Here is a 21,502-nt window from a genome sequence, read left to right on the forward strand (position 1 = left end):
ATGAAATATGAGTATAGTGTCTTTGGTTATATGAAGTTTTATTTAGTTAAAAGACACATATGAGTCAGACAGAGAAAGACAAATATCATATGATATCGCTTATATGTGGAATCTAAAAAAATGCTACAAATGAGCTTATTTACAAAATAGAGTCACAGATGTAGAAAACAAACTTATGGTTACCAGGGGAGAACGGGGGAGATAAATTGGGAGATTGGGGTTGACATATACACACTGCTATATATGAAATAGATAACTAATAAAAACCTACTGTATAGCACAGGGAACTCTACTCAATACTCTGTAATGACCTACATGGGAATAGAATCTAAAAAAGAGTGGATATATGTATATGTATAACTGATTCACTTTGCTGTACACCTGAAACTAACACAACATTGTAAATCAGCTCTACTCCAATAAAAACTAATTAAAAAAGAATAAAATCACCCTCTTTATGAGAGGAAGAAGAAAAAGACGTATGATCACTTATAAGTAGCATTATATGTGTATAATTTCAAAACCATGCCATGTTATAGTTGCAACAGACCCTAGAAATGATTTGTCTAATGTTTTATTTTGCATATGAAATGCCTAGATTTACATGTAACTATTTAATAACTGAGCTTGATCTACCATTCTAACAGGTATCCACAATTCCTGGAGTCAGTGCTTATGGAAATGCAACTTCAGTACAAATAGGAAATATTTCAGGATATATTGATACTCCAGACCCACCAACAATCATCAGTTACCTACCTGGACTTCTTTACAAATTTAGTTGTAGTTATCCATTGGAATACCTGGTTAATAATACCCAGCTTGCTTCGTAAGTCGCATTTTATTCTTGCTTTCTCATATTGTCTTTTGGTTTGAGTCATTTTTACCCTTGAGGGACTTATAAAGATGGTAGGATTTGTTGAGAATAGCTAAACTCAATGTCTTGGAAACCATATAAGGTCTTATCTATCTACTTACCTACCTATGTACCTCTCTATCCATCTGTAAGTGTTATTGTTATGATGCATATCAACAGCTCAGTTTTAATTCCCCCCCCAATTAAAATTGGCTCAAACTAATCAGATGTCTGCCTGGGGTTCTCCTAGCTCCCCTTAGAACTGCCCAAGAACCCAAGAACCCTGGGTGCTTATGCACCAGAAGGGCCTGTCCTGTTTCCAGTGTGTGGAACATTCGGTCACTGCATTTTTGGGTCCTGTTTAGCTTCATTCTCTGCCGTATCTCTCACTGGTGGACTCTGCTGCCCAGAATCTGAGGTCTCCATGCCTCCTGCTGAGGTGTCACCTGCACAGTTGCTGATGCTTCCCAGGAAAGGTGGTGTCACCCAGAACCAAAGAGCTTCAGACATGGACTGCGGTCATTGCCTTTTGTTTATAGTCATGTATTCATTCATTACTCCCAAAGCACATACTCCAAGACAGTTATACATCCACGTTACAATATAACCATATGGATTTGTGAAATATTTTTGACAAGATGGGGTGATTGAATAAGAACTTTCCCTCTCCAGTTCTAGGGTTTTCTATCACAAAAGTAGTTATTGTTTAATCTCAGTCACAGGGAATGTGGAGGCCACATTTTGCTTCAGGTAAAATATATTCATAGATGATTTAATGGCACAATGATGACAAACAACTTGGTCAAAAGCAAGATTTTGATGTGGAAAACAAGAAAAGAAAGGCCTTGAGTCAAAAGGATACAGGTGCAGAGGGAAGGAGGTCATAGTCTTTCACTCTGCTCCCCTCAACTTTCCCACTGAATACATTCCTGAACTTCAATGCACATGGAAACATATTCATTTATTCAATAAATATTATACACGTACTACGTGCCATGCAATGTTCCAGCAGTAAACAAAGTAAAACAAAGTCCCTGATCTCATGAAACTTCTATTGAAGTGGAATTGATGAAAATGTATTTGCATCAGATTCAATTTTCTTTGGAATGAGGTTTTTCTGCAAAAGTTTCATGTAAGTAATAAAAAATGTAAAAAGGTTTCCTTTATAAATAAAAAGATCATAAAGAACAGTTTGTCTTTACTTAGTCCCTCTTGCTGTTTGATTATTTATCTGTTCAGTAATTTAAACAGTATGCACACTACAGACCTAGTTAAAAGTATGTCAGGATTACTCAAGAGTTTTTTGCCTTAAATCTAACATTAAGGTATAACTGAAACTTTTAAAATCTCATTAATGCCTTCCTTTTCCTCAATCTGTTTTAGGTCCTCAGCTGCTATTTCTGTGAGGGAGAACAATGGTACATTTGTCAGCACTTTGAACCTGCTCCTTTATAACGTAAGTTGATGGGCGAAGGATGTTATCTTCTCTTTCACTGTTCTGAGGAGCCATTTATGAGAATGGCTTTTATATAAAAATCTACCAAAAGCCACATTAACCTTGTTATACTTTGGTAACATTTATTCATCTTTACCACCATTTTCATATATCTTAGTGATAAAAGTATACTAAAAACTCCATTATTTTCTAGAAGTTGGTGTATGATTTAAACTTTATTTTATAAATGTGATTCTGCATAGTTATTCCAAGTGTCTATCTACATTTATACATATATATTTATTTATGTGTGTATGTGTGTGTGTGTAGCCATAGTCAGGGTCAAGATTTTGGAAATAATATATTTGTGATAAAAAGATAGGAAAAGTCCAAATGATACTTGACTTGAAGGCACGATGCTTGGTGATGAATGTGTTAATATTTTCAATGTGGGTTTTGGCTGTTGTCAGTTCTGTCACATCTGAAATAATTTGGGTTGACTGCACAGTATTGTATAAACTTTTGTCATTTAAATATCGACAGTGGCAGCAAAAATGTGAAAAATACATGAATTTCTATTTATAACTCTAACATTAATCTCACAATGGTATTTTCATGTTGATTAAAAATTTTTACTCATACATGTTAAATGCCTGATTTAAATATCAATTTTCAATCTATCAACCAACATTTTTGTAAATTATGAATCTGATTTTTACATTATTATTCATGTCATCATGGCACTGAGTTATAATTCATGCAACTGATTTAAAAGTCATTGCATTATACTTTGAATATAATGTGCTATAAATATTGTAGTAGGACATTTTCCAAAGGCATTTAAAAAAATCATGTTTATAAGTTTGTAGTCTGACACCACAGAGTTCTAAACAACAAATTAAAATGTGTTGGAATGGAGATTGCCTTTCTGTCATTTCTGAACTTTCTTCTGCAAGGAGAAGCTGCCAAGATACTTGGTTTTACGATACTCAGCAAATATGGGCCAGTATTCATTCCCAGTATGGCCAGATATTTATTATTGTTGTGAGCAATACTTTTAAATTGGAACCTTTCTGTTAATTTATACGTGTAAGGTCCCTCAGGTGGAATTGCGATGAATGGTTTGGATCCAATCTTATTTGTTATAATTGAGTGAAACAAAGATGGGAATTCCTGATCCTAAAAAAGTGAAAAACATACATGACATTTAAGGATACCACTGTTTTCTGTGAAATTAAACTATTCTCTCAGCAGAAAAGCAGAAAATCAAAATTTAGAAGTGTGGATTTGAGGAGAGCTTTGCTATTAAGCTCTTTCCTTTATCATTAGAGATAGTATTATAGTCCTGTTGCTAACTAGACCTAATCCTTCAAAGAGTTTCTAGAATCTTAATGCCAAATAAAAGTCTGTAATTTGATGATAACCTTAAGATTTTAATTCTATGGTACAAAGGTAATTGATATCAGAATATAAATGAAATACATAGTGCCAAAATCCTGTTTTTTTTGTTTTTTTTTTTTTGCGGTACGTGGGCCTCTCACTGTTGTGGCCTCTCCCGTTGCAGAGCACAGGCTCCGGACGCGCAGGCTCAGTGGCCATGGCTCATGGACCCAGCTGCTCCGCGGCATGTGGGATCCTCCCGGACTAGGGCACAAACCCGTGACCCCTGCATCGGCAGGCGGACTCTCAACCACTGTGCCACCAGGGAAGCCCAATCCTTCTCATTTTTAACCAATTTGCAATGAAAGTATTACTAATGGTTGAATTAATACATTAAAATTTAAAAGTTATTTACTAACCAGTTATTTAATAAAATTCAACCACTTCCCTACAAATCAGTGTTTTAAAAATTAACAGACTTAATTTTTTTAGAGCAGTTTTAGATTTACAGAAAAGTTGACCTAAAATGTACAGAGAGAGGTTCCCTGGTGGCGCAGTGGTTGAGAGTCTACCTGCCAATGCAGGGAACACAGGTTCGGGCCCTGGTCTGGGAGGATCCCACATGCCGCGGAGCAACTGGGCCCGTGAGCCACAATTACCGAGCCTGCGCGTCTGGAGCTTGTGCTGCGCAACAAGACAGGCCACGACAATGAGAGCCCCGCGCACTGCGATGAAGAGTGGCCCCTGCTTGCCACAACTAGAGAAAACCCTCGCACAGAAATGAAGACCCAACACAGCCAAAAAAAAAAAGTACAGAGAGTTCCTATAGACCTCCAGTGCCTGCATACAACTTCCTCTGTTATCTGCACCTTGTATTATGGGTCATAGGGCATATTTGTTACAATTGATGAACCAATACTGACATATTATTATAAGTAAGGTCCATAGTTTACATTTAGGTTAATACTTCACATTATATATTCTATGGGTTTTGACAAATGTATATGACATGCATCCATTATTACTGTATCATACAGGAGAGCTTCACTGCCCCAAACTAGTTTCTTAACATGGCACCATTGTAGTATTTTGCCATCTTACAGGACATTAAAAAACTAGTAATTTATACTGAAAAAAATTTTGTATACTTTGACGAATTGATCCCAAACCATATTTATTATTTGTTTGGAACACTAACATTTAGCTACCCAAATGTAATTTTATTGCAGCATTTCAAACTAAGTATTATTTTACAACCATTAGGGGCCATATTTTCCTGTTTTACCTGCAAAGTTTGTGATTTCTAACCCTTAGGAATGATGAAAATTATATTACATACCTACTGCTCTTATTCTATAGTTAGTTACTTGGGTAGGAAAAAGTGCAGTTGTTTATTTCTATGTGTTCTGGGATTCAGTGAATGTACTTAGGAAAATTTTACTTATAATAAATAATGACATTTATTGACTGTGTGATTTTAATATATGGAGTTTACTTCAAGTTGAACTATGACCTTATTTTTACATGGTATAAATAGATCAGTTTTCTCCTCTGTGGAAACTGAAAGTGAAGATGACCTTGTGAATTTGAATTGTACCTAATTAATAATGTCTTCTGAGCAGGTAAAGAAACAGAGTAAATCTAAAACTGGGTTATGGTAATTATGAATTATTTTTAAAGTTGAGGAAAAAATATAAAATAAATATAATTGATTTTAGGGACAATATTGTACTAACAGGAGTAAAGGCAACTAAACAAAATAAAATCAAAAGATTACCTTTTAGAAGAATAAATTTGATGTCATGATTAAACCACAGCTGAGTCATATCACTTGCAAATGACTTTGTAGTATAATACTTGTAAAAAAAAAGTAAGCATTCTTCTGGGCAATATTGATGCAAATACAAGATGAAAGAGCTGTATAGTTAATGAAATGTGGATAACTTGGAGAAGTTGGAAAAGGGAGCCAGAAAGATAATGAAATAAAAATACTACCTATCAGAAATGGTTAGAGGAGCTATTATCATTTATCACAGAAATATAGAAAATAAGTACAGCATATAATCCCTCATTTATCAGGCTTTATTTGAGAATGAAATATTCCACATGAATGCAACTTTTTCAAAAGTGAAGCATCCAAATTATTATTGTTTTAATTTTAAAAATTCAATGAAATAGCATTATCTTCAGAGTTACTGAATTTGGGGGAAACAATTTGCCTCCATGCTAAATGATATGACAGCTTAGATTTTGAGAAGTTTTTTCTTTATTCCACATTTTTTTTCTGTTTTTCTTTACTATCAAATTAAAGCTGTCACTTCTCAATTTCTAATTTGCTGCTTTCGTCTACTGTAGATTGGGAAGTGATACAAATAAACTCTCCAGAATTGGTCTAAACTAAGGGTAAAAGGTAGAAATGAAGTCCTAAGACACCCTTCTATAAGTCCTTACCATGTAATCTAGTACAGGAATTCCAGGCCAAGCATTTTGGCAACTCAGAGACCATACTGGTGTCTTTTTAGGTTTTTTTATTAAATTTTGGTAATTTCAAATTGCCAGATAAGTGACTTTGGGTAAATGAGACACATTATTTAAAGTGTAAAGACTTACATCTCCAATGGCAAAGGGCTTAAACTGAAGCAAATATAATTTAAATAAACTGAATATTAGCCACTAATATAATTTAAATAACTGGAATATGAATTTAAGTAAACTGAATATTGATAGCTGAATATTAGACAAACTAAATACTAACCTCTGACTAGTAACCATTGCTTATAATTTAAATACACTGAACATTAATCATCATAAATGGTAAACTATGGACACAAAAAGATTTATGCATGAATTTGTTACTTGGATATGGTTTAAGAACAGTTCTGCCAAAAACTAGAGGATTAACTAGGTCCTTTTTGGAGTTGGTTCTGTAAATTGATGTTGATTTGCCCCCTTTTCTTTTATAGGACATTATTGTCTTAAGTAAATGTGCTGTTGGGAAGGCAATGATGGATTAATTGCTTATTTTTTTCATCATTAGGATTCAACCTACAGTCAGCAGTTAATTATCCCGAGTATAGGATTACCTTTGAAAACCAAAGTATTTGCAGCTGTACAAGCCACTAATCTGGACGGCAGGTATTTTCAAACCCTTATCTTTTGTTGGTTAAAACATTTTGGCTGCCTAAAGCCTCATGAATCATAAAGTTAGCTCATTCACTTTAAAAAAAATATTGCCATTGCCATTCCATTTAGAAATGCTAAACAATGGCTCTTAAAGAAGTAGTTAGGGGGGACTTCCCTGGTGGTGCAGTGGTTGGGAATCCGCCTGCCAGTGCAGGGGACACAGGTTCGAGCCCTAATCCGGGAAGATCCCATGTGCCACGGAGCAACTAAGCCCGTGCGCCACAACTACAGAGCCTGTGCTCTAGAGCCCCTGAGCCACAACTACTGAAGCCCACACGCCTAGAGCCCGTGCTCTGCAACAAGAGAAGCCACCACAGTGAGAAGCCCGCGCACAGCAAGGAAGAGTAGCCCCCGCTCGCCGCAAATAGAGAAAGCCCGTGCACAGCAATGAAGACCCAACGCAGCTAAAATAAATAAATTAATTAAAAGAAAAACAATGTAGTTAGGGGCATAGGCCTGAGGCCACTCCCCTAGGGATTTTAATACGTCTCCTGCCCTAACCAGGTACAGACATTTCACTCTCGCCATCCATGGCTACGCATCTTTGCCAAACATAGCAAGGCTTATGCCATTGCCTCTGACCAGACTCTGTCTCCACCACCACCCTCTTGCCTCACACACACCCTTCCATTTTATTTCTGCCAGCTAAAATCCTACCCAGTGTTCCTGGCCCTGATCTAGTGCCATCTCTGTCTGATATCTATCCTTATCACTCCAAACAAGAGAGCAGTCAGAATGGGGTGAGATTAATCAAGGGAAAAGACACGTATTTAAAGGAAAAGAAGAATAACAGTGGAACCACTGTTCTCCCAGTTTCCAAAATGGGAAACTCGACCCTATATTAAGGTGACATAACCTCACCTTAAATGTCCAAAAAACTTCTCAGGAATCCACCCCATTTTATTCTTCAGTTTTCCTTCCCAAGTACCTCGCCTATTATGTCTATTATTCTTCCACCCATGCAGCCACCCTCTGGTCCAGCTGTCAGCATCTCAAACCACCTCCTGCACTCTCTAGCACATTCACCCCAAAACATCCCAGCCAGACTGGGGATTGTGACCTTCCTTCATCCTGCTGCTCCTCCCTCAAAAATGTCAGCACCTAAGGCTCCTGTCCAGATTTTCCAGTGTCTCCGTGCTGCTCGCATCTCAGCCCTCCCACCTGACGCTCCGCATGAACCCAGGACCTTCCTAGTCCCTTCTGGTCTTTCACACCTTTGTTCACATTACTCTTCCCACCTGAATGCCCACCCACCCACAATCGCCACACCTTCTGAAGCCATAGACCTCAGATTCTCCAAGAGAGGGATGATTTCAAATATTCTGCCTCCTGTCAAACTGTATATCAAATCATGTATTCCAATTTTTTGTTTAGAAGGTAATGCCTATATTTTTTGGTTTGCCTATATGTAAAAATACATATATTTTACATATTTGCCTAAATTAAAAAAAAAAGAAATGCTAACAAGTAGAAATAACATATTACAAGGGTGCTTCCCTGGTGGAGCAGTGGTTAAGAATCCGCCTGCCGGGGCAGGGGTCGCGGGTTCGAGCCTTGGTCCAGGAAGATCCCACATGCCGTGAAGCAAATGGGCCCGTGCTCCACAACTACTGATCCTGAGCTGTGGAGCCCGTGTGCCACAACTACTGAAGCCCGTGTACCACAACTACTGAAGCCCGTGCGCCTAGATCCCGTGCTCCTCAGCAAGAGAAGCCACCACAATAAGAAGCCCGCACACTGCAACAAAGAGGAGCCCCCAATCCCCGGAACTAAAGAAAGCCCGTGTGCAGCAATGAAGACCCAACGCAGCCAAAAATAAATAAATAAATACATAAATTTATCTAAAAAAACCCCAAATTACAAGGATTAAAGGGTGACACCCACTTTATGTCATTAATTGGAAAATAGCGATTCTTCCCATAAAGAAGGAGGGGTAGTGACTGGACGAGGGCATGGGGAGAGCTTTTGGGATACCAGAATGTTCTGTGTTTTTCATCTGAAAGATGATTAATCAGATGCAGTCATTTTGTGAACACTTATGATTCATGTATTTTCTATGTGTGTTACTATTCAATAAAAGTTTATTAAAAAACAAAAGAACTCTCCCCATAAGAATCTGGGCCAAAATTATATAAAACGATCTTCAGAAACATCTCTGCAAAATAACAAAATCAATCAAGTTTCATTTGACACTTAGAGGATTCAGAATGATCAAAATTGAAAGGAAATTCAAAAGTAAAGATGCATTTCTGCCCTAATAAAAAAATTGTAGCATGTAAATAGTTTATTTTGGGTTTCTCATATATTATTATTTAAACATTGCATCCTGAAGAGATTAGTACACTCTAGAAATCTGGTTCTACTTTACCTTCTCCCTTTTTGTCTTCTTGGCATTTTTATTCTTGGTTGTATGTGATTCTTGATGTGTGACAGCAATTTGTTGCAGACTTTTAAATACTTTGAGTTTAGGAGAAAATTTTAACAAAACAAGAAGTCTCTGCAAATAATATAAAACTATGTTCCCTGGGATAAGATGTTTGTCAATATCTACTTCTCTTGGATTAGTAACTAATATCCAAAAGGAGATTCTGACTCTAGATTATTCTTACCTCTTCCTGCAGATGGAATGTCTTAATGGATTATTGCTACACGACCCCATCAGGGAACCCAAATGATGATATTCGATATGATCTCTTCCTTAGGTAAGTGTCTAAGTCTTGTATTGATAGCAATAACCCTACTATAGATAATTAAAAGAGAAAAGCTAAGTCAGATAAACAAATTATAGGGTACTTTTATAGCTTTTAAATTTAAAGTTTTACATTTTGAACTTTTAGTCCTTATATAGTTGGAACTATAAAAGTGGAGAACAATTTTCAACATGAAATGCTGATAAGGCTGTTGTTGAATGACAGTTACAAGTAAGTTTACTCCATCAAAGATGTTTTATTAATGTTTAGGTCATGTGGGAATATTTCACTGTCTTAGGAAAAGCATGGCTAGGGTACTATTGACAATATGAGAAAGGCGGTGAGAGGGTACTGTTTTTCCAAAACTAGACTGTCTCATGGTATGTCAAAAGGAGAATAAAATTAAAGTAATGGGCTAGATAATTTAGACCCCAAACTGCTTTTCTTAATTTATCAGTATTTAATATGAAAGTGTAATACAGCCTACCACTCCTTTTTTATCAGAGCCAATAACTTCAACTTCATTCCCCAATAGACAGTGATAGAGTGAATGTAATCTACATTTGGGGAAAGGGGACATTGACCATAAAAACATTCAATCATCTCAGTTCCTTTTCAGCATTTTTATCTGACAGGGGAACAGACTTGAAAGCCAAGCAGTGGCTTCTCATCATGCTTATAAAATGCAGTTGGCTCTGATCACTGCCACTTATTGACACATGATGGGAGTAATATGATGGGAAACCAGAAGAATAAGTTTTACTGGCTAATCAACGTTAAGATGATACTCAGAGGGTATGATCAAACTGACACTCATATTCTATTGCTGGAAGTGTTAATTTGGTTAACATTTTTGGGAAAAAATATCAGTATGTATCAAAAAACCTTAAAAGATTTCATATCCTTTGATTCTACTTTTGTGAAATGGGAAGCATATTCTAAAATATTTATGACTTTCTTGTCTATCAGTGCTATTTAAAATAGTAAAACATGAGAATCAACTGCATGTTCAGCAGTAGGGAAATGGGTAGGTGAATTATGGAGAACCAGTAAGTTGAAAGCTCACACAGACATAATAATCATATAAAATTATTTATAAAATTGAAAAAAATAGTTGGTTCTATTTTATCTCTTCCCCTTCTGTCTTCTTGATATTTCTATCTTTAGAAATATGTGGTTCTTTAAAATTTAAATGTATTAAAATATGAAATGAAAGAATTAGCATACACGATTGTACAGTTGACTTCATTTATGTAGTACATGATAGAAAAGACTATAAGGAAATACATCAAAAGGTTCACCTTTGTTATTTATGCACAGTGAGATTGTGGATCATTTTGTTTTGACATTTTTCTTATTTTCCAAAATTTCTATAATGATTACGTATTGATAATCTAGAATAAGATCATCAGACTTCTGGTATGACTATGGCTTCAGCTTAATTCTTTCAGTTTTCTTCTTGGAAACTATAGAGACTGAAATGGATAACTAAAAAAAGTCCCCTAAGTGCCATTTTCAGTGAGATAAGGAGGAAAAGAAAACCTAGAAACTCCAAAATATGTGTTAGTGTTGATAAAAGCAGTTAAGATCAAGACAAAACAGAGCAGGAAAAGGCTGGCAGGAAGCAGAGTGGGAAGAAGTGGCAGGAGAAGCAAGGAAGAAAAGTGATTGCTGAGGGGTCCCACTGCCATAGATCCCAGAAAAGTCAGGAGAAATGCATACCCACAAGAACAGAGAATCACAAGCTAACTGAATCAAGAAAAAAGGGATAAACAAAAAATCCATAAAATGCCAAAGAAAGGGGGAAATCAACATCGAAATGAGGAGGGTATGGCTCTACCAGATATTACAGTTAATAGAAGCTCTGAAGTTATTAAAGGGGTATGATATTATGTGAGGCTAGACACATAGACAAAAATTTAGAATAGTAAGTTGAAAACCAGATCCAAAATATGGGAATTTACTATATGACAGAGCTTGGTAACATGCAAATCAGTGGGATTGACAGAGATTTTTAAAAATAGTGCTGGATAGTAGATAATCTTAAGGAAAAAAATAGCATAGGATCTGTACTTCGCTCACCATGATAAACTTTAAATAGATTAATTTAAATGTAAAAACTACAGCTTTAAAAGTGATGGAAGAAAGCATGCAGAATATCTTTAGAAATTTGGAGTAAGGAAAATCCTGTTTAGCCCACATACTAGAAGCCATAAAATAAAATATTTTAAATTATGTAAAAATAAAATTTCTGTGTGCAAACACACACACATACACACACCCACACCCACCCACCCACCCACACACACACACACACACACACACTGGGAGGAATGTACAAAGCCAAACAACAAAGTTAAGACAATTTACAACTTATGTAACAAAGAAGGAACCACTCTTCCTAAAAACCAAGAATTTATAGGCATCTTAAGGAAAAGGCCAACAGTACAATAAAAATTTGAGCAAAGAACATAAACAATTTTCAGATAAAGAAACACAAATGGCTCTAATATATATGAAAAATGCACACATCCATTCACACTAAGAAAAAAGGTGAATTGATATTATATGGTGATAGTTTATTGTTCCTACCAAACAGGGAATACTCCAGAATTTCATACATATAGTTTGTTGATGTAGCTCTGAGGGAAATAAGTATTTTTTATACATTACTGGGGCAGTACAAAATGCAATAATATTTATAGAGGGCGATGTGGCAAAATCTGCTGAATGATCCTACAGATATATAGATAACCCAGCACATGTTCAAAATGATGTGTTAAGACTATTCATTATTACTTTGTAAAAATGCAAAAGATTCAAAAATAATGCAAGAGTACGTAAATAGGACACAGGTTAAATAAACTCTGACATGTGCATGATGAAATAGTGTACAACTGTGGAAAAAGATGAAGGAGGCTCTCTAAATATTGATATGGAAAGATCTCTAAGATTCATTGTTAAATTTAAAAAAGGCAAGGTACAAAATAATATAGAGAGTGTGCTATCATTTGTTTAAGAAGGGGGGAACATTGAGAATATATTGCTTCTGCTTCTATTTGCATATGCCCTGTGAGGCTGCAGTAACATGTGAGGTCACCACGGGCAGATTTGTGTGTGGACATGGGAGAGCATGGACAAGGGCAGAGATGTGGGGAGAGACTTTTTACTATATATATTTTATAGTGTTTGGATTTTTGAACCATATGAAAGTATAATTCCTCTAAAATTTGATAATAATATTATAATCAGAAACTGGTCTGCTTAAATATTGTGATCTAGGTCACTTACATATCTGTTGAGTTAGTTTATTCTCCTATTAAGTATCGATAACATGGCATAATTTTGTTAGCTCTTAATGTAATAGGGTACTCTTAATACTGCAGAAATTAATTTACAAGTCACGGTAGGTTGGTACTTTCCAATAATATCGTTTTCACATTCTCTAACGTGTAGCTGTGACAAAGATCCTCAAACCACCGTCATTGAAAACGGCAGGAGCCAGCAGGGCCGCTTTTCCTTTGAAGTGTTCCGATTCGTGAAACACAAGAATCAGAAAATGTCCACTGTCTTCCTGCACTGTGTTACCAAGCTCTGCAGAGCTGATGACTGCCCCTTCCTTATGCCAGTATGTTTTTAGCAACTTTATTCTGAACTGTTGAATTGATCTAAGCTGAAGTTATCAAGTGTTAGGAACTAATTTCTACATAGAAAGTAGATATGCATCAGGTCAAATAGTTTGAAGTATAATTTTTTCATTCATCCAGGAAAGATCTATTGAATGCCGCCTTGTGCCAAGCTTTATGCTGGTAATACAGAGATGCATGAATGAGTTCTGAATTCAGTTAGCTTATCCTTTAGGATCATGAGATAATCATGGCATAAAATATGACAAAATGTTATGGTGCAAAGGTAGGCATATATATGGGCTGTAGTAAAAGGCATTATTCATCATTGTGAGAGAGATGAAACAGGAGAGGCTGGGAGGCTCAGTGGAAGAGATATGACTTTGAAGACAGATGAACCCCAAAGAGGCAAAATCAAGAGTGTAAGAGACATTCCATGCCAAAGGATGGTCAAAGTCACAGACACATGAAACAGAGTAACTAGGGAACTTCCAGTCTTTCAGTAGGGCTATGGAGTAGAGTAGAATATCTAGACAGTAGGCCCCCTAGTGTTACAGCAATATTAACCTGAGAAAAATGCAGTCATGTTTTTTGATTTGAGATAGCTTTAATGTGTTTATATGTGTGCTCTAATTCATGCATTTCTTCACAATCATTAGTTGCTTTAGTCCTAAGTAGCTGTATCAGTTGGGGTTAAATGGAGATTCCACATTTCCTTGGCTCTGTGCTGACCAGCATTTCAGGGAAAGATTTATTAAAGCCTTGAGAGAAATAAAAGTAGAAAAGTTTGATAAACACAGCTCTTTTTCAGGGGAGCCATTGAGCTATGTAAATTAATGAGGCAATGCACGATTACAATGGGAGGAAATAAGAAATGCAGCCCAGGCCAGGATAAGAAATACTGTAGCAGTTATATGCAAAGTAATTAAATAAATGCACAGAAGTAAATGAATAAAATTAAACATGTGGTATCTCTTCTAAGAGAATCTGCTTTCCAAATGGCCATAAAGAAACAATTTTGTGCTGGTGTGGAATTTCATTTGTTTTCTTAACTCCTTAGGTTTGCGACCACAGAGAAAGGCGAGATGCGGGGAGGAGGACCACCTGGAGCCCCCAGAGCACTTCTGGAAATGCTGTCCTTTCTGCAGGGCCCATCATTACTCGGAGTGGTAAGAGTGCTCCTCCTTTTGTGTGTAGTAATAGACGGTTCCAAAATGGCTTGTTCCTTGGCTTCTAAGGAGAACTCAAAGTGATTCTTAAAGAGCACTAATTAACTGTGAGACAAGATAAACTGCTAGACAACTTTAATTTCATGGTAGTTTCCTGTTTATTCAACTTACTAAGGGAAATATTCTTTACCACATTTCCCTTCACACACACACACACACACACAAGTATATGGTGCTGGACATGTTTCATTTGCCCATCCGGATCCACCCTGCCCTTCCCAGCCTCTCTCTGACCTTGAATACTGGTCTCTGTGAACTGCATCCCCTAGCTGCCTTGCCAAGTAGTTTCTGGTTGGACTTGGCCAATAGGTGGCACTGTCAGAGGTTGGGTGTGAAGTCCACACAGCTCCCACCAGACAACTCTCTCCATTCAACTACTCTCAAGAGTTCTGGAAACTCTCCCTTTAACCTATAGCCTAGGTAACTTGACTTTCTCTTGTCAATTCCCTCCATCTTTATAAATAGTCCTATTAGATCTCCTTAAATTGCTAGTTTGAATACCATTTGCTCCCTCCCAGGATCCTGAATTGTAGTAGTATGTAAATACACCCACCAGTGCACTCATTTGTGCTCATGACTCTAATGGACACAATTGTTTATACAATACATTTTCATGTATACAAATATTTGTACATGCATGTCCGTACACATACATATACACATACACACACACTCTCCAAAGGGATACTGCTTTACAAGCGTGAACCTGGAGATATCCAGAATCAGTTGGATAAAACAGACATGCATTGTAAACAACACACACTGAAGTCTGAAAAACTGGTTCTAGTTCCAGCTTTTGTCCTAATAAACTGTGGAACTTGGGATTTTCCTCCACTTCTCTGGGCAAACATTTCTTTCTTTATTTTTAAAATAAAGGGTTTGAAAAAGTAGCCTTTCAGATTCTTTCTAACTCTATGGTTCTAAATTTGTCTAAAAAGGGAAAGCAGAATTCTGATTTGGACTATATGCTAATAATTTTTCTCTATTTTATAATAGCCGTAGGCTATTATTATGTTTCAATTAGATTATCTTTACCTTTTCTCCCACACCTCCTGTCCCACAATGAAAAGAAAGTTTTGTCTGAAAGAGGTGATTAAGCAAAAGTCATTTTGACCTAAAAAATACAGACAATTGCTTTAATTATTCACTCCTTTGTGTTTGTGTACACATATTAGAATTTTTTAAAAAAGCCTAAGAGGCCCTTTAAATAATACAGAAATTTATTAAATATAAAATTTCAAACTTAGTCTGTACTCCCTGAGGGTTTGGTATGTTTTGAATGGTTTGAAAATGACTACTTTGTGGTTTGTCAGAGGCCCAATCCTTATCTCTATCTAGCTGTTGGAAATAGCTCATAGAATTACACTGCATGGAAACTCAGCTCTTGCTGCCAATAATTAGGAATGCTTTGGGGTAGGCACAATAAAAAATATTCTTATTTCTATGGAGCGTATCTGGAGTCAGTTTGCCATAAGAAAAGAACCTTGAAAGTGACATTTCTCTGTCCACGTTGAGTAGATGACTTTTCCTCCTTTTTAACTTCTTTGCTTCCTTCTTACCTGGATGAAATCAAATTTAAATATTACAAATTTTAAATAATTTACTAGTGTAATATAATTTTAAAACAGACCAAAATTATTAAGATCTCCAAATCCCAGTAAAGATTACCAAGGAGCAGTTTCTAATCCTACTGTAGCTTACCAGCTATCCAGGTTTATAGGTTTCTTTCACATCACATCTAGTCATCCGAAATATATATGTTAAAACCTCAAAGAGCTAATGCCTTTGATAACAATACCTCTGATGTCATGCCTGGATTTCTTCCTTTCCAATTTCGACTTGTTGTCCACCTCAAAGATGACATTTATTTCCCAATGCACTAAGGTTCTCTCCTAGTCACCTTGGTCTCTCCACCAGTAAAGCCCCCAAAGGATAATGGTTAACCTTCCTTCATTTCTCTCACTCTCTGTGGATTTTTGTTTTGTAACTTTGATAAATAGCAGTAGAATGGTCCTTATTTTTGGATATCATGGTGGCCTCACTGCCTAGAGGACCATGTATTACAATGATTTCATAATACTACTATAATATCCTTAAAAATTTAAAATTTTAAATTCCATACAAATACAACTCAGAAATCAAGATATAGTCATTCACAGGCAAATTCTATGTAAATTTAATGTCCAGCTTAATGACCAGGGCTACCTTCTTCTCTTAGTTTTACTTTATTTTTTACCTTAATTCAGCTAGAATTTATCTCTGCAGATCCTATGGCTGATTTTCACAGACAAGTCCAGTTTCAGGCTTGATTTGCTCTCTTCAAAGCTCTCTGATACTTGGAATTTTTGCTCTGTTTACTCACTGAACCACGCCTTCCCCTAGACATCTGGCTTGGATCAAGTTTAATAAGTTGTTAAACCTCAGAACTTCTGTCTTGTTTTGTTTTACTTTAATGAAGTCAAACCCGTTGTGGTTATTTTTACCCAACATTGTTAATCCTTTTTTTAGTTGACTTAGGAAAATATTCATATCCTCAGAATTCAAAATCCTCAAAATTCATGAAATGTTCTTATTTTAAGCTATGAAATGCTAAAACTATTCGGTAGGGAAATGCTTATCATGGGGTACAATCCTGGAAATTTAAAGGTATAATCACTAGAAAATAGTAGTACCTAATTTTTTTTTTTTTTTTTACAAAAATTCATATGGAGAAGTTCAAGCCAAACTCTTGTCCAACTAGTGTCATTGAGTTTCATTGAATAATTCATTCTAGCATATTTATTTAGCCCCTACAGGGACAGCCACTCTGCTAGGAACTGGGAATAAAATAGAGAACAGGCCACAGTCTTTGCCCTTGGGGAATCTTAGAATTCAACTATAGAGATAGACTATTAAAGAACATGACCCAGTGGAGAGTAAAAAGTTTTGAGATTCTCAACCTGAAATATGTGGTTCATTTTACCACATAGGTAAATTGAAGACTTAAAAAAATAGTTTGTGCTTAGAAAGCAAAAATATTCATTCTGCATATATCTTTGCACTTATGTTCACCTTTTCCATTTATTTCAGCTACTTATCTGAGAGAAAAGCAGAGAATGACAATTTATCTTCCACTTCTGGCTTTTAAACAGCTGTGGTATTGCTACTGTCACTTTCCTCCTGTGGGTCCTCAGCTAGCTATATGTTTTTTGAAGAGCTCACCAAGTTTAGAATTCCAATCTGTTCGAATTCCATAAGGTTTCTTTTAGTGTACATGTGTATAAGACCAAGTCGGTGTGAGAGAAAAACAAGTGTGTGGTGACAAAAAGCTCCTGAAAAATCACTACCTCCTTTTCTAGACAGTTCTTTGATTTTCTTTTAATTGCAATGATCCTAACTGCAGGATACCAGAAACAGAAGATAACAGATAAATTTATTCTGTTTATTCAGTATCGAGTACAATTCCAAACAATATTCAAATATTACACACTCTGATTTCAGCCATCTACCAAAGGTAGGATGCTTTCAGTTTTTCAGAGTCCTGGAGCCTGCAGCTGATGTGGCTCATTTGGCATCTTTGTCCCCACACAGAGATTTTGTCCACAGCCAAGTCCTTGTAGATGACAGCTGGGATGTTGTTCTTACAATAGTGCTTTGGTAATGTAAGAGAGGAGTGGATATTCTGACTTCTTTTGTTAACCTGAAATTGCAGAAAATAGTGGGGGCGTACAATCATAGAACTTTTGCTTAATTGGGATACATAGGAGGAAACTTTCTATTCTTTAATAGAAACCTTTTTTTTAAGAGCAAATAAATGTAATTCCTAAACAAAGAATAACTTTTAAAAAGGAATTTTATAGCATTATATATTCTCTTCCATGTTCCAGTGAGGCAGCTTGTTTTGGGAAAGGGGCACACAGATCTTTTGGTTGAATTAGTCACAGTGCATACATCCCATCTATTTCCATGAGAAGCTATTGTCCTTGTAGGATCATATTGGTTGGAGGTTAGGATTTTCCTAAGGATGTCTTATAATGAAAATTTGTATTTTTTTTTTCTTTTTGTCCTATAGCAATGCACTGCACCATTCTAAAGAATCCTATGAATGAGTGCTCTATTTATTTTGGACATTATACTTCAGGATCAAACAGCAGAACCATCATTTCTGCCAAGACCCATATGTCTGAAAAGAAATGGCATCAGATGTTTTATAAATATCTCACCAGGTTCTCCCATCAATTATTTCAAATACTAATCCTGGAGTTTTATAGTTTGAGATATTTATCTCTTTTACTAAAAATATTTCCACACTTGCTAGTTTATATTATTTTAGAAAAGGGACTCTGAAACTGAGCTTTTATTTAAGCCTGTGTTTACTTTATCATGGAGGCTGTGACAGATGGAAGTTTCTTCATCTGTAAAATGGGAGTAGCAATAATATCTAAACCATATGGCAATTATGAGAATTAAATGTGATAACATATGAGACAGCACTTTGTAAACTGTATGAAATTACACACATATTAATTGTAATAGTATTTATACTCCAGAATCAAACAGCCAACTGCACACATTTTATGGTTCAAATAACAAACACTCACAGGAACATATACACCCATGTATTTAAACACAAATATCCACTCATTGTGTATGCTCAAGGGTTAATTGCTATGTGATTACAAAATGGGTAACAAAAACTGGGAAACCAAGTGAATGTGTTCATTGCATCTATTATGTTTGTCAGGGAAAAGTGAAAAATCAATGGCTTCAGTCTTTTACTTAACAGATGCAAATAAAACTGCAACTCAAGTTCAGGAGTGATTTTTCTTTTCATTTAGTTATTAAGTACGAATTTATTTTCTTGGAACTTGATGTTTTTTGCAGATTATAATGGGCAAATTGGCATCACTTAAAATAGAGTGGCACTAAATAATGAATGTTTCTCTATAACAGAATAATAAGTGGCAGGTTATAGGGCTCTAAAAAATGTAATAGCTGTTAACAATTACTGCCCCCACTAACCTGACTGGAGAGATAATGATGAAGCAAAGTCAGCAGGAAAGAATACAGCACAGTATGTTTTACGACTTTATTTGTATGCCCAGGGCAGTAGCAGGGTGTGGGCTTGGAGGAATAGATAGATGATGAAATCTTGGACACTGGAACAGGAAATGAGAAAGCAGACGGTTTAGCGGGACTTTCGTTATTGCCTTTCCGAGGGAGCTTGTGGGTGAAGGTGAGGGGATATATAGGTAAAAAGTAATTATAGAATTATAACAGACATAGATAAATATTTGGAGACACAATATTGCTTTTCTTTTTCTTTTCTTCCCCCCAGATGAGACTCCAACCAACAATTCACAGCTTGGTAAGATAATTAACATATATTGAAAATTAAAGTATAATTTTTTTAAATGTTAAGTATTTTTTGGTGATCAGTTACAAAACTGTAATCAGCTAAAAATAATGAGCTCTGGTTTAACAAGCTTGTTATATTTTAAATAACAGTTCACTGAGGATTTCTGAACTCATATGCAACCTGTTGGTCAATTTTTAGAGCATTTTATAGATGACTTTTTTTGGCTGCCTGGGGGATACCAGGCCTCTAAACCATATAATCCTTTGGGTATTGAATTGAATTATAGTCAACTAAATTGTAGCATAATTGTCTCATGCCATTATTCTATAAGATACTGATGACAGATGCTTTGCAGGTTTAAATTGGGATAAGGTGAGTTAAATCTGATACTGGACCTTCCCATTGTGTTTATTACTTGCAGGTTCTCCAAACGAACCTCATTTCCAGCTGAACGCCATCACCAGTGCACTGATATCAGGAATGGTCATTCTGGGAGTCATGAGCTTTTCCCTCCTCCTGTGCTTACTGGCCCTTCTACACAGGAAGGCACCCACCAGTTTGGTATTGAACGGCATACGAAACCCAGTCTTTGACTGACTGTCACAGTCCCCTGCTCTCGGGAGAAGGCTTCACTGGCTCTACAGTGACTGCAGTCAGTGTTCTATCTGAATTGAATGCCAGCCAGCATTTGATATTTGTAGGTTTGATAGACTTCAGTGTAGCTTGTTAGCATGACAATAGTGAGAGAATTTTGATAATATTGCTCTTGTCACTTACGTTTGTGGTCAGGCCTGTTTGTATGGCACCCGTGGGTATACTGAAAATAAGCAAACAACATTCAGGACTTAGATCTTACAGGCTCCGTCATTATTTCATTTCATTTCAACTTTCTTTTGATTATTGGTTTTATAGATAAAAGGTGACCATAGGAAAAAAAATAAATTTGTTGCAATTTTATCCCCTAAGCATTAAAATCCACTGTGATGGCAATTAGATTTGCATATGTGGTCCTGAAATGAAAGTTGCTTTTTGTTTTATTCCAGATAATTGCAGCTTGGGGATAGGTTTTAATTGGACCAGCCAATTTGGACACCTGAGATTTAATTTCTCATTCTATGACCTCCTATGTTTTTGGCTGATTTCCGTGTCTGAAAACATTCATTTGAAAAACAAAAATACAACTCTTGGGTATTGTATCCTAACCTGGAGGGAGCATCCATTTGTGTAGCAAACACTAAAATTAGTCGTTAACCTCTAAAGGATACTGACACTAGGTCGTTATTCATTTGATAGAAGAATCTGTGATCCGTTTTCTCCTGGTTCAAGTGAGAACATCAACACGTGTTCCCTCTGCTCCCAAGTAAACCACTCAGCTGCTACTGCAGCTGTGCTTCCAGACTGCAAAGATTATTCTTAATTCAGGAACCATTACATGGGAAAACAAACAGTAGTTGTGGGAGAGGACATCGTCCCCACACACAAGCATAGCGTTCCTATGTGGGTTTTTAAAAACCTAAGTTCCATTTTTTTCCCCTAGAACAAAGAGGAAACAGGTTAAATGTTTTTGCAGAATTTTGTTGGAGTCTCCATGAAAAAAATGTCGCTTTTCTTACAAATTTCTGATGTAGACAAAACATGTAGTCTGGAGGAGGCCTACTTTTGCAGGTGTCTCCTTTAAGGCATCATGATTGCCATGGAAGAAACAGTATTTTCCTCTAATAGTAAACTGCAAGAAGCATTTTATTTTTTATCAGTTTTGCAAAAA

General features: G+C 36.2%; 1 protein-coding gene across 1 annotated transcript in view; it reads left to right on the forward strand.

Annotated features, from left to right (window-relative positions):
• ZPLD1 (zona pellucida like domain containing 1) overlaps nt 1–20,408 on the forward strand; it is a 39,188-nt gene extending 18,780 nt beyond the window's left edge. The window contains exons 3-10 of the mRNA XM_030861083.3: nt 648–829; nt 2,240–2,312; nt 6,709–6,806; nt 9,476–9,556; nt 13,001–13,172; nt 14,231–14,339; nt 19,717–19,746; nt 20,159–20,408. Coding sequence (XP_030716943.2) covers nt 648–829; nt 2,240–2,312; nt 6,709–6,806; nt 9,476–9,556; nt 13,001–13,172; nt 14,231–14,339; nt 19,717–19,746; nt 20,159–20,334 — 921 coding nt within the window. The 3' untranslated portion in view covers nt 20,335–20,408. The remainder of the gene's footprint in view (nt 1–647; nt 830–2,239; nt 2,313–6,708; nt 6,807–9,475; nt 9,557–13,000; nt 13,173–14,230; nt 14,340–19,716; nt 19,747–20,158) is intronic.
• Nucleotides 20,409–21,502: the final 1,094 nt, after the last annotated feature.

The sequence above is a fragment of the Globicephala melas genome, chromosome 4, assembly GCF_963455315.2.
Source record: "Globicephala melas chromosome 4, mGloMel1.2, whole genome shotgun sequence".
Taxonomy (NCBI): Eukaryota; Metazoa; Chordata; class Mammalia; order Artiodactyla; family Delphinidae; genus Globicephala; species Globicephala melas.